This window comes from Seriola dumerili, unplaced genomic scaffold, assembly GCF_002260705.1.
Source record: "Seriola dumerili isolate Sdu_G_001 unplaced genomic scaffold, Sdu_1.0 BDQW01001222.1, whole genome shotgun sequence".
In the NCBI taxonomy this organism is placed as follows: Eukaryota; Metazoa; Chordata; class Actinopteri; order Carangiformes; family Carangidae; genus Seriola; species Seriola dumerili.
This window is the reverse complement of record NW_019175477.1, coordinates 632,998-645,283: the sequence shown is the minus strand read 5'-3', so window position 1 is coordinate 645,283 and position 12,286 is coordinate 632,998. Positions and strand designations below refer to the sequence as shown.

General features: G+C 40.6%; 3 protein-coding genes across 3 annotated transcripts in view; all 3 read left to right on the top strand.

Annotated features, from left to right (window-relative positions):
- The first annotated feature begins 1,108 nt into the window (after positions 1–1,108).
- On the top strand, positions 1,109–3,699 carry guca1b (guanylate cyclase activator 1B). The gene is made up of 4 exons (XM_022767589.1): positions 1,109–1,550; positions 2,222–2,371; positions 2,509–2,623; positions 2,880–3,699. Exons 1-4 carry the CDS (start codon positions 1,347–1,349, stop codon positions 3,002–3,004), a joined length of 594 nt encoding a protein of 197 aa, XP_022623310.1. The 5' UTR covers positions 1,109–1,346; the 3' UTR covers positions 3,005–3,699.
- A 627-nt stretch (positions 3,700–4,326) lies between these two features.
- On the top strand, positions 4,327–7,012 carry oard1 (O-acyl-ADP-ribose deacylase 1). The gene is made up of 5 exons (XM_022767605.1): positions 4,327–4,637; positions 4,743–4,908; positions 5,946–6,004; positions 6,129–6,241; positions 6,384–7,012. Exons 1-5 carry the CDS (start codon positions 4,593–4,595, stop codon positions 6,529–6,531), a joined length of 531 nt encoding a protein of 176 aa, XP_022623326.1. The 5' UTR covers positions 4,327–4,592; the 3' UTR covers positions 6,532–7,012.
- Positions 7,013–8,323: 1,311 nt separating this feature from the next.
- The window catches only part of LOC111238192 (synaptotagmin-2-like), a 54,381-nt gene continuing 50,418 nt past the window's right edge, over positions 8,324–12,286 (top strand). Inside the window, exons 1-2 of the mRNA XM_022767595.1 lie at positions 8,324–8,438; positions 8,541–8,604. The gene's annotated coding sequence lies outside the window, so the exon portion shown is untranslated. The remainder of the gene's footprint in view (positions 8,439–8,540; positions 8,605–12,286) is intronic.

The following is a 12,286-nucleotide window of genomic DNA, read 5'->3' as shown; positions in this document are numbered from 1 at the left end:
TGAAAGTTACCAGCCATGGGTACAAAAAAAGTGGAGGATCATTCACTGGCACTGGGTGCAGGAGAAATATGGGTGAGATTTAAAATATCTCTTGTGTAAGAGCAGATGGTGTGAATCATTTTAATCATGTGAGGATAACATCCAGTGACTGCTCAGATGGCCTTGACACTTCTAAGCTTAGAGATTATCACTCTCCCTGTTGTCAGCAGATATCATGGGCGAGGAGGGTATTGGGCCAGGCCACGCTTTCACCTGAAAACAATGGCTATGTTACCACTAACGGTGACACTGTTATTCTACTGAAAACATGTAGTTATTTCCATATGTCAACTGACTACTTCATTGCTTGATATTTTACCACCACCATAGCCTTACTAGAAAGCGTCTCCTCCCATTTATCAAATATATTTTGCCCTCTCAGTGGTTAAGGTGTAATTTAATGTCAACCATTTGTAAATTTAACAACAACACCAGTTATTATAGATTTCACTGAGACTGAAGCAGGCATGTAAACAGTAATTAGGTTAGCCATAAATAACCAGGCAACTGAAGGTCAGAGCTTCCAGAGATAACTAAACACCTGGCCTGTGTGATTCATCAGACTGGTCAGGAACTTCCTACACCAGGAAAGATTACCTAAAGGAGTACACCAGCAAGTTAGCAATCCACCTCCATAAAACATGGTGACATATAAGAGACAAATTTTAAAAGAACTGAAAAAAAAATCTAAGCAGCAGTCCCTGACATATCCTCAGTTTTAGTATATCAAGTAACAAGTAACTGTGTGGTAGCCTGACCATGTGTAGTCTGAATTAAGAAAGCCTGATGACAGTGTGCTTGACCTCATATTTTATCCCATCTGATATTATCATTTGCCATACAGACTACCTTCAGTTTACCATAGCGGGTTTTACCTTTACACTTACACATATGTAGTTTAAGTTATCCTATCCAAACACTGATTCAGTATAACATAGAGAAGCAGGGGCACAAGGAAATCCTTTCATGAAGTGTCTGTGAGCTAATTGATTTTGACAAGTGTCCATTTCTAATCCCTTATCATGTGATCCATAACAGTCCGTGTCTCATCCTCACTTTCAGATGGGATTTGTCACAATAGAGAGCCAAAAACAAGTCAGCTCGTATGGACTTAAATGCCATTTACTTTAATCATTTTGGTTTTTACCAATTTGCACAAAGTTTAGTTGCAGCACTTACTGAGGACTGAGATTTATAGATTTTGTAATGTAGAGGAACGCTTTAAAAAGAGTTAACCAAGTCATACAGTTTCATGTAATGTGAGAAATAATTTCAGTCTGTAGGGTGTCAGACAAATTATTTCCACAATGGGTCAGCGCCTGAGTGAGGACAGTGACCCAGACAAGGAAATTGATGTGGCAGAGCTGCAGGAATGGTACAAAAAATTTGTTGTGGAATGCCCAAGTGGAACTCTCTTCATGCACGAGTTCAAGAGCTTTTTCGGCGTCACTGACAACAAAGAGGCTGCAGACTACATTGAAAACATGTTTCGAGCCTTTGACAAGAATGGCGTAAGTACAGACTTCTGTTTTGTGGTAATACAAGACGTGTGCATAGTCATTTGTCTCGTTTTAGCATTGACACTACACTTACCAGAGTAACAAAAGATTTGTGACAGCTGCAACTAATGCCAGTTATTGAGCACATATTCTTTTAGAGCTCAAACAATTAGTTGCTCACCCAATTACCCAATAGGCAGAAAATTAATGCTTTTTAAAATTAAGTACCAATTTTGATAGTTGATTAATTGCGGTCGTGCCATAAATGTGCAGGCTTCTGAAACATAAACATTTTCTGGTTTTCTTAGTCTTCTATGAAAATAATCTGAATCTGATATATTGATATCAGACAAAACAAGCAATGCGAAAATGTAAACTTGGGCACTGAGAAATTATATATTTACAATAATTATATAACATATTTTTGACAGGTAATAGACCAAGCAATTAACTGATTAACCATGAACATTGTTGGACAATTAATTAACAATGACAATGACTATTAGTTGCAGTCCCACATATTTTTTATTGGTGTTTCTAATAAGACGATTTTTAAAAAATATTCTATCTAGTATTTTATAATACAGACATTTTGCCTGTCAAAATAAATATATATTTTTTATCCTAAATCAAGTCAAAGTGTCCCTTCATAACATTTTAACTCTTTCCCCTTACGTACACAGGACAACACCATTGATTTTCTGGAGTACGTGGCGGCCTTGAACTTAGTCCTGAGGGGTAAACTGGAACATAAGCTTAAATGGACATTCAAAATGTATGATAAAGATGGAAGTGGATGCATTGATAAAACAGAGCTTCTTGAAATTGTGGAGGTAATATTAACTATTTTACATTAACTAAATGTAGCACACTATTGATCTTTAAAGGATATTTCAAGATAAATCAGTAGGCTCTGGTGAGCTGTCATCAATGCAAGGTTCATTGAAATATCCTTTCCTGTCAATCTCAGTCTATTTATCGACTGAAGAAAGCCTGCCATGGAGAGCTGGATGAGGAATGCAATCTGCTGACCCCAGATCAAGTGGTTGACCGGATATTTGAGCTGGTTGATGAAAATGGAGATGGTGAGTGTTTGTAATAGTTTTCTGACAGCTTAAAAAGCTTCGTGGATGATTTAAAAGGGCAGTGTCAGGCTGCTGTAATGGTTTTGTGGGGGTGTTAATGTAAAAGTGTGCATGAGCTCATTTTTGTTTGTGCATATCGAAGAGGAATGTGGGCATCAGCTGTACAATGGTCCTCCTCCTATCAAAATTGTGAATTCAGGAACAAAGAAATGTATAGCAAAATAAGCCCAGAGAATAACTGTCCCTTATCATGTAGGGGAGCTCTCGCTGGATGAGTTCATTGACGGAGCACGGAGGGACAAATGGGTGATGAAGATGCTGCAGATGGACGTCAACCCTGGGGACTGGATCAATGAGCGAAGGCGCAGTGCTGACTTCTAAGGCTGTAACATGAACTGTCAGTCTGTCACCCGCACACATCCCTCACACATGTGATTATGCAATTATTTTGTGATTTTTTTTTTTACCAATTACAGTTTATTTGTATGTAAAAGAAAACGACACAGCAGTCATCCTGGCATTGTACTATATGTTGTCATTTAAGATTTAGATGCATCTCCACAGCAATGCTATATTTCGCTTGTAATGGAGTTTGTTCTGTTCATTCATTTTGGTTCAGGTTTCACATCAAGTTATGTAGCAACTGAGCAACAGTTTATTTATCACTGGTGTTGTAGGTATGTGTCTGCATTTCATAGATGCTGCAGTCATAAGGCACAGACTATATTCTCTTTATTGTTTTGTGTATTAAATGAGCATAAAAGTTATGTAATAAACATACACACTCATGGTCCTCCCTTGTGTTTTCACATTAGTAGGATGATTGGACCTCTTCTTGGGACTTTGTGTGCATGGTCAGACTGAGATTTATTTCTGTTTTGTTGCACTAGTCAAGGTCGGACAGTCTATATCTTTATATATTATTGGTGTGCTCAATTTAATGACCTAATCTTCATTTCCATCATAGCTCAGTCTTACTTTAACCTGAATAGAAATCTAATAAACCAGAAAAAATAGAAAACACCTGAAAGTTTGCAGAGTCTCACCCCTAAACGAATAAATAAATACCAATTTCACACTGCTTGGTTTGTTTTTTCAGACATTACATTATTTTTGAAAATTAAATCTTAACAACAAATATCAAGATTAGGTGCTGTAGTTTCATTTTTTTGTAAACATTCTTATGCAAATGTTTTGTACAAATATGTAGTCAAATTATGGATTTTGGTGTTAATATACTGTATACTGTGCGTAATTTACAGAATATCACCCTTAAAACTTTCAGCATTTTCAATTTTTTTATTTTTTTTATTGTATTGAATAACAGTAACAGCAAACAAATGGGTTGAGACAGAATTAATACAATGACCTCACAGTATCACAATGTAGAGTATTACATAAGAATACAAAACAAATGACATAAATCTAGCATTTTACTAGCATTCTTGTTTTTAGAGTACCATTTGGATGTACTGCTTGCAATCTATTTCAAACACTAAGAAAGATGGTCTCTTTTCTCCTATGTACAAACTTAAGAATAAGAATAAATAATATATTATCAAACTTCTTTTGACTTAAAAATTCTCCTATATTTAGGAAAGTTCCAGAGGTGTCTTAAGAATAAATGTGACATTGATTTTATTTGCAATCAACGCTAAAGCAGCTTTTTCTCGCGAGAGTATACACAAATACCGTGGCTGCTCCTTTTCCTGCTCCTGCAAATTGATTAGCTTACCGCGCTACCAAAGAGAAATAGCATCCTAGTCCCCTTATTCAGCTTTAACACGGCCAGCTGCTGTCAGCTACTTGTAAGGTATATGAGCCCTTTTACTGTCGCATAATGAGTTAGTTAACCCATCTTCTAGCAGAAGTTGAATGCCGATAATCCTGCGTTGTGTTTATGTGGGTCGACGACCGTACACAAACCGACTCACAACTCACTGCACAAGTCCTCGACTCTCCGTAGTCAATGTCGTCTGAACTTGAGAAACCACTCAGCCCTGACAAAATTAAGGTAAAGCTTACACTCAAAAAGAAAAGTTTATTTCTAGTTTGGTTGTTTATTTCCTGATGCCATCATGTTTCATCACACGGTGTAACGCTGCCCCCTCCTGGCCAGTCTGCAGAGGACAGCTGGAGACTCGACTATGTCACTGGGAACCTGTTCGCCTGCCCTAAGGACGAGGCTCTGGCCCATTGCATCAGTGAGGACTGCCGCATGGGGGCAGGCATAGCAGTGACGTTCAAGCAGAGGTTCAGAGGGGTAGCGGAGTTAAAGGAACAGAGTGAGTCAGCCCTCTCATTAAAAATTCATCAGGAGTAAAAATGTCTTGTTTTAGGGGCACTGATTCCCAGGCGATCATTTTGTTCAGCACAGAAAAACTGGCTTGGTTTTCACATGAAATAACATAAATACTTAGCTTTACAGTTGGAAAGATCACATTCAGTACTGTACAAAGATAGGTACTTTAGATATTTAGGTGTTTAGGTGTCTTATCTATCATGCAGTGCCATCAGGGAGGTGCCTGATTGGTCCCAAATTCATATTGTACATATTCTGTATGAATATGTGCATAAAGTATATTTATGTGTTCTGTATATCCTGTATCTCATCACATGTGTCATTATTCATTTTTCAGCCATTTATGTTGGCCGTTCTGTTTCTGTCTCTTGTCATACTCCATCTGCCCACCAGATGTCCTTGGACTTTCCTCCTGTTCCCAGATCCACCTGCTCACCTGTTTCCCATTCCTAATCACTGGAACTTCCCCGCCTACCTACACACCTGTTCCTTATTTTCCTCATTTGCTCCCCTGTATTTATACCTGCCCTCTTCCATCAGTCAGCTGCCAGATTGTTTCACTTCTTTTGGTGTGTCTGTCATTGTGCTCTCATTCTTGTTACCTTGCCTGGTGTTTTGCTGCCTCTTGTCTGCTCCCTGCCCACCAGCTTTCTTGTCCACCTTTCTACCTATAAGCCTGGTCTTCATAATTTTTCTATTAACTCCACTATATCAGCTCGTCTGTGTGTCTACTCTTGGGTCCTGCCTGCCTTTGTGCCTACTACCAGCTGTGACAACATGAAAATATTCTTGATGTCTTATGCTTCATTTTGTAAATGTTCATCTAACATTCATTCTGACAAATTGTCACTAGAGCTTAAAATAAACATCTGTGGGTTTTTTGCTGCACAGTATTAGTTTGTAATGGCTTGTTCAGCAGCAGGGCGGTGAGGTTGAATGGGATTTTAAAACCCATTATGCTACAGGTTCGTATTGTGTGTTGTTCTGATGTAGATATTATTCTTTTTCACATCCAAACAGACAAGCTGACAGGACAATGTGCTGTGCTGAGAAGAGACAGACGTTTCATCTACTATCTGGTAAAGATATAACAGTTAATTAAAACTTTTGAGGATACAGATGTAGAGCCTTAGGTAAAATTAAGATAACTTATTTAAAAGAGATTGCAGTAAATATTGCTGCTTTCCTGTTGTTTTATTGCAGATCACAAAGAAAAAGGCGAGCCAAAAACCCACCTATGAGAGCCTGAGACTGAGCCTGGAGGACATGAAGTTTCACTGTGAAAAGAACGGAGTAACAAAAATATCAATGCCTCGGTTGGTATCATTTCCGGTCATTAAGTTGTACTTTATCGAGAGAGAAATATTCACTTCCTTAATTAAATTATTTGTAATGTGACTAAGTTGTGTTTGTTCTGTTACTGTTGCAATTAAACAGTGTTTTATCTCTCACCAACAGTATTGGCTGTGGCCTGGATCGACTGGAGTGGGCAAGAGTGTCGGAGATACTGGAACAGGTCTTCAAACACACAAACATCTCCATCACAGTCTACAGCCTTCCAGTGAAAGCAGAGACCACAGTGATGAAGGAAAACATGCGCAGATGATTACTGGAAATGATTATTTATTGTAATATTTAGTTTATGTACTTTTCTGTATTATTTGCACAGTTTGTGGCCCTGATGATTTTTTTTTTTTTTTCAGCAAGAAAATGTTATCTTACAGATTATCTGGAAATAAATATTCTTCTTTGTACAGCAAAGTCAGCTGAACCCTCATGAACTTCTGCAAGTAGATCACACGCAGGACATAATTCTATCGGCTATCTATTTTACTTATTCATTTTTTTAAGGTAGTATTTTCCGATTTTTGAAAAAGATGAGAACAGCCTCCAAAACATGCTCATCTACATTTATCTGTTATTATTGATATTTCTTGAATTTGTTCACCTGTCCCGTCTGGTTTAACATCATGAATGGTACTTTCCACCTGGACAATGAGCCTAAAATATCAGGTATCTCTTTATTTGCCCATTCACCCACCAGGCAGTTATGTTGTTGATTGAGCAAACAGTGTATTTGCATTTCTCTCTGGGCATCATATAACTTCTGTAGTGTTCATTAAAGCCTCTGCAGATGGTTTTAGGTATCATATGGTCCACTATTGATCTAATTGGGTATTGTGCTTTAATGCAGCTGGGACACAGGATGGCTGTACCAGATGTGAGTTAAAGACAGGGGCGGGGAGTCTGACACCTCAAAGTCAATCTCGACATCCATTTTCTACAGGATCAGAAAGCCTTTTAACACATCATGAAACTGAAGTGAAAAGCAGCAAGCTAATACTACACAATATCCGTTCAAGGTGTTTTATTAAATAAGAAGGGTAAAAATCTTACTAAAGGGGCATCCATTTAACTATTTGGCAGCATGTACTTCAAGTGCAAGTAATTAACATAAACCTCAGTGGCAATGAGACTGTCTGAACTGGCTTACTGGTTTGCTGCCTGTGACCCTTCCGCTCTCCTTTGGGCCACTTTCAATAATTCATGGAGAAAAGGCATTAACCGCTGTGGCTGCCTGCAGCTCCCCCCCCCCCCCCCCTCACCCCCCCCCACCCTCCCTCGCCCCGCCCCCGCTCCCCCCCCCCGTCCCCCCCCCCCCATATATCCAGGCTGGCTGGAAGACTGTACTTTGGCATCACTGCTACCAACCCCCGCTCAGCTTTTCCCATTCCTCATCCTCCTGCCTTCCCATCCCCCTTCATGCCTGGCAATTAGACTCCACACTGCAGTAGAGCCACCTAGCTGCGCTGCAGCGAGTGGAGGGAAATAATCTTCCTTCATCTCACCCGTTGTCACACCTCAACATGCTGCAGCTGGAGGACTGTGCATTCAGATATGCCCTCTCTCCACCTAATAGCCCCAGTCTCTTTGTTCCCCATGCAGCTTCAGCTTGTCCCACTGCGGTCCACTGATTCGCCTCCAATGCTCCCCCCCTCCATTCCCATTCTCACTCCTTTTCTCTCCCACATACCCCGCAGCACCCCTCCCTCTCCGGCTCTCACCCTCCCCCCCCTTCCTCTGTCCTCCTCATTCCGCTTTTTTTTTTTCTTTGCTCAGGATGTGTGTATGAAATTGCAGAGCTCAGCATTCTTCTCCACAGGCACTTAGGGAAAAAAAGGGAAAAAAAAAGAAGAGAGATGAGCTGGGCGGGAGGGTTTCTGGTGCACCACATAACTGGCCCCCTTCCAATTAAAGAAGAGAGCTTATGTTATTGAAGAGCAGCTTAGCCAATCAGGAGACAGTGCAGGCAAAGACAGGAGGAAAAAAAAAAAGCAGCAGAGCGAGTGGGCAAGAGGAAGAGAAAAAAAAACTGCAGTGTGTGAGTGTGTGTAGTTTTTATCCCTCCCCTGAGCAGATCTTTATCAATTTGGGTACTCCAGTCTTGGGGTGCATTTGAATGGGTGTCTGTTTGTGTATATGTGGCAGAGTTTACAGGAGGACAGAGTAAAGGTGTGTCTAGAGGGCTGTGTTAACACTCCTGACTTATTCATTCTGAAACTGGAAATAAGAGAAAGTAAGAGGAGATTGATTATTTTTCTCTCTATCTCAAAGTGTCTCTGAGCCTGTGGAGAAGGGGAAGAGCTCGGCGTCCAGGAGAGAGCAACCTGCATAAGGGGTAAGCGGCTATGTTCTCCTCCTACTACAGGCATGCTGGCTTTTTACACTTCTGAAGTTGTTTTTTTGTTTATTTTTGTTAGAATGTGTTCAGCCACAGTATCTGCTCTCTGTCAGTCTTTCATGTGTAATTACATTTATGGATATCTACTTTAATGGTTTCTTAAATGATAAGGACTTGACAGAAAAGCAGAGGGAGAGGCAGGCGCAAAGAGAGAAGGAGGGGGAAGGTTAGTGCGGGACTCCCTGATGCTTCTAGGCAAGTTTCTGTGCACACGGTTCTCTAGTGCTGCAGTATCCCATTACATCCCTGAGTGGAGCTGCCTCAGCATGCAGCCAGTGCCAGGCAGAGCGACTCAAACCAGCTACTAGCTTTATAAAATAACTGTCACCATTTCAGCTTATTTATTATCCTTGGTTGGGATAAGAGTAAAGTTTTGTCCTTAATTCTCTAAATTCAAGGTAATCTGATGAACTCAGAGACGGCTGCAGCTCATTCTAGTTTTGCCGTGCATGTTCTCATTGTGTATTCTGAGTATCAGTGGGGTTGCTTAGATAACAGACTGAACTGGCTTCGTTTGAGCCTGGTGAAGAGTTTTTGTTTTGTTTATCTGTTCTGGGACTTACTTCAGTTTGAGCCTGCCGCAAAAGTAGGCTCTCTGATTGGGTGAACTGGGCGTACTGGTTAGTACTGGTCACTTACTGACAGTGTACCAAAGAAACAGAAAAGTAGTGTTCTCATGTCTGGGGTATTTATACACTGAAGATACGGTTCATCATGATTTTAAAATGAGCTCAAACAACAAAGTAAAGTGACGCTTTGTTTGTTTAAAGGAAAAGGCAGTTGATTCATACTAACATTTTTCCACTATGCATTCATTATCAGCTTTCTTTAGGGACATTCACAGTTTATTTATTACATCCCACTGTCTTTTTTGGAAGTCTGACCTTCATCATTTGTGAATGAAGATTTCATACTGTCCAGCAGTGGGCACTGTGTGTTTTCTCTGATGAAAACGTGTGTGAACACTGGCCTGCTGCAGAATGGGAGGAAATAACGGATGGACTTAGTGTGTTTTGTGTGGGCACGCTGATAAGCGAAGCTAGACAGGATGAAGAGTACAGTATGTACTGGTGTTGTCATATTACTTGGAAGTAACAGTAACACCTTTCACCCTCATATACTAGATATAAGCACAAGACATGCATGAACCTGGCCAGAATTGTTGAAACCAGTGACTGGTTTTAAATAATGTGTTAATTATTCAAGACTGAGTTTTATACAGGGATTAGGAGAGGAGAGGCCAGGGAAGGAAATGTAACCCATTTCAGCACCATGGACAGAGCACTAAGCGAAGACTGTTGATAAGTGCTTCCCTCAAATAGCTTCAAGCAAATCAGTGTTAAATAATGAGGGTTAGAGGGCAGTTTAAGGCAAAAGTAATTCTAACTATGTCTAGTCAGCTGACCTCATAAACTACCCGCCTGTACATATTTCCAAGTCCTTATTTGATATTGCAGTTAGGCTGTGCACATCTGTTCTCCAGTTGAAAACATGAAGAAAACACTTCATTATTCATGCACCTCTCCCTGTCTCAAACACTGTCCATCTTAAAGAGAACTATGTTTTTTGCAGAGACACTGAAAGCTCAGCCCCTAGCTGTGTCATGTTAAAAAGCTCTCTGTGTCCTCATCTACCTACCTGTATTATGACTGCATTTTCCAGGTCGGGGTTCTGCTTTTCTTTTAACTTCAAAGCTCAGAATAACACATCACTGTGTAATGTCACTGACTGTAGCAGCAAAATCACTCAGGTTTGACATCTGCTTATTACACTGAAGTATTTGATAACATTATTAAAAGAGGAGAAATTATACTTTATGTATGCTAGTAATGGCGAGTAACTAATTATGTTTCCCATAAATCAATTACTGAACCATTGAGGAGGTGTTAAAAGACAGACATGTTATGTTCAAAAGAACATGTAAAACATTTAATGACTTGCAGCCCATACATTTCTGACACCTACTGTGACACAAAGCTTTGTTTCATGTCATGGTTGAGAGCGACCAGGAAAGTGTCTCTGCAGGATGCAGCCAGCATACTGAGAAACTCATTCACATAGTGATGATCAGAAACCTCAGCTATTTAATGGGGAACAGAAATGGGACTCCCTGCTGTTGCCAAGAATTAGCCAGTATCACTCTTTAAGATTGAAAGAGAGTGCAAGGGATGGAGGTGGTTTAACCACTTCTCATTAGATAGAATGGCTGGCCATTCTATCTAATGAGAACCAGCCATTCTATCTAATGAGAAGTGGTTAAACCACCTCCATCTCTTGCACACTGTTTCTGTCTTAAAGTGCCTGTATCCTGTGATTTAATAAAACCTAAGCCTATTCAGTGATTTAGCAGCTACTTCATTACAACATAAACAATTCTGACCATCTGCAAGAATTTACTGCTAAATGCTGGGAAAGCAAGTTCCCTGTCAAGGTTTTTATTTTTATTATTATTATTGTGATGTCTGTTCCGATGTACATATAGGTCCTATACTGTAACTCTTTCCAAGAGTCGTGGGGTTTTTGGAGGAAGTGAGCAGCTGTTGGGCTTGTCATTGCTCATCCTCCATATACAACACCCTCTGTCCCAGGCTGTGCGACATGAGTGTTAAGTGTCCCCTGTAAATGATGGTGTAGGAAACATAGCGGAGCAGCAACGGCTGTCACTGTGACATAGTACAGTTAGCAACAATCCCAAAACTCTCCATGTCGGGACGAGGACAGGTGCTGAAAAACTCACCCACAGGCAGAAATAGTGTTGCTGTGTTGTTTATGTTGTACAGATGAAAATAGAGGACACTGCAGATGTTTAAAGTGAGCAGACCCTCTTTGGGATACTAAAATGACACCTTGATAAATACACTTAAGTGTCAGAAGAACAGTGTGCGTGTGTGTGCCTTCTCCATAACCAGGAAGAAGGAGGGCACTTCTTCATATTCCCCAGGAAAAGGTTACAGGATGTATTTATGTATGTATTTGTGTAAATGTTTTTTCTGTGCATGTCAGTGACAGAGGGTAGAAGTGTAGTTTAAATGAAGACTATAAGAGACAGCCTTTGACACATGCATTACAGTCAGCTTTAAGAGTATGGAGAAAAAATGGCATGAAAAGGACAAAAGCAATGAGGAGAAAGTGAAGAGAGGAAGGCAAGACAAATGATACAAGTATGGGCAAGAGAGGGTGAGAGATAGAGCGAGAGATTGAGAGATTGTCAGAGCAAGAATGGAAGAGAGTGGGTGTGCATAGCTGAGCTACGAGCACTGCAGTACATTGCAGTGCCCAGCCCCCGCTGTGTTCTCTGCTCACCATCCGGTTCCATGCACTGAAAAGACCCCTGCAGCAGCAGAGCTGCACAGCACAGAGGGCTGCCTGCTGATGAACAGCAACCTTACAAATGGCTTTTGACCCGCCGACGTGAATTCTGGACATCTGATGATGCACAGATTTTTAAGTAGTGATGGCAACACGGCGCTCATGACAAAAACAGCCGACCTGCGCCTGCCAGCACATTGTCATGTAGAGAGAGGGAGTAGTCAGTTCACACTCCCCCTGGATTATGTAAGCACATAACACATTCACTTTACCCAATACCAGCTGAGTGATCCCACCTTCCCCAGCTATG

Excerpts from the sequence above, each read along its gene's own strand:
- guca1b (XM_022767589.1), top strand. The coding sequence starts at position 1,347 with ATGGGTCAGCGCCTGAGTGAGGACAGTGACCCAGACAAGGAAATTGAT. Across the intron at positions 1,551-2,221 it reads GAGCCTTTGACAAGAATGGC|GACAACACCATTGATTTTCT; the intron begins GTAAGTACAGAC and ends TTACGTACACAG. Across the intron at positions 2,372-2,508 it reads AGCTTCTTGAAATTGTGGAG|TCTATTTATCGACTGAAGAA; the intron begins GTAATATTAACT and ends TGTCAATCTCAG.
- oard1 (XM_022767605.1), top strand. The coding sequence starts at position 4,593 with ATGTCGTCTGAACTTGAGAAACCACTCAGCCCTGACAAAATTAAG. Across the intron at positions 6,005-6,128 it reads GACGTTTCATCTACTATCTG|ATCACAAAGAAAAAGGCGAG; the intron begins GTAAAGATATAA and ends GTTTTATTGCAG. Across the intron at positions 6,242-6,383 it reads ACAAAAATATCAATGCCTCG|TATTGGCTGTGGCCTGGATC; the intron begins GTTGGTATCATT and ends TCTCACCAACAG.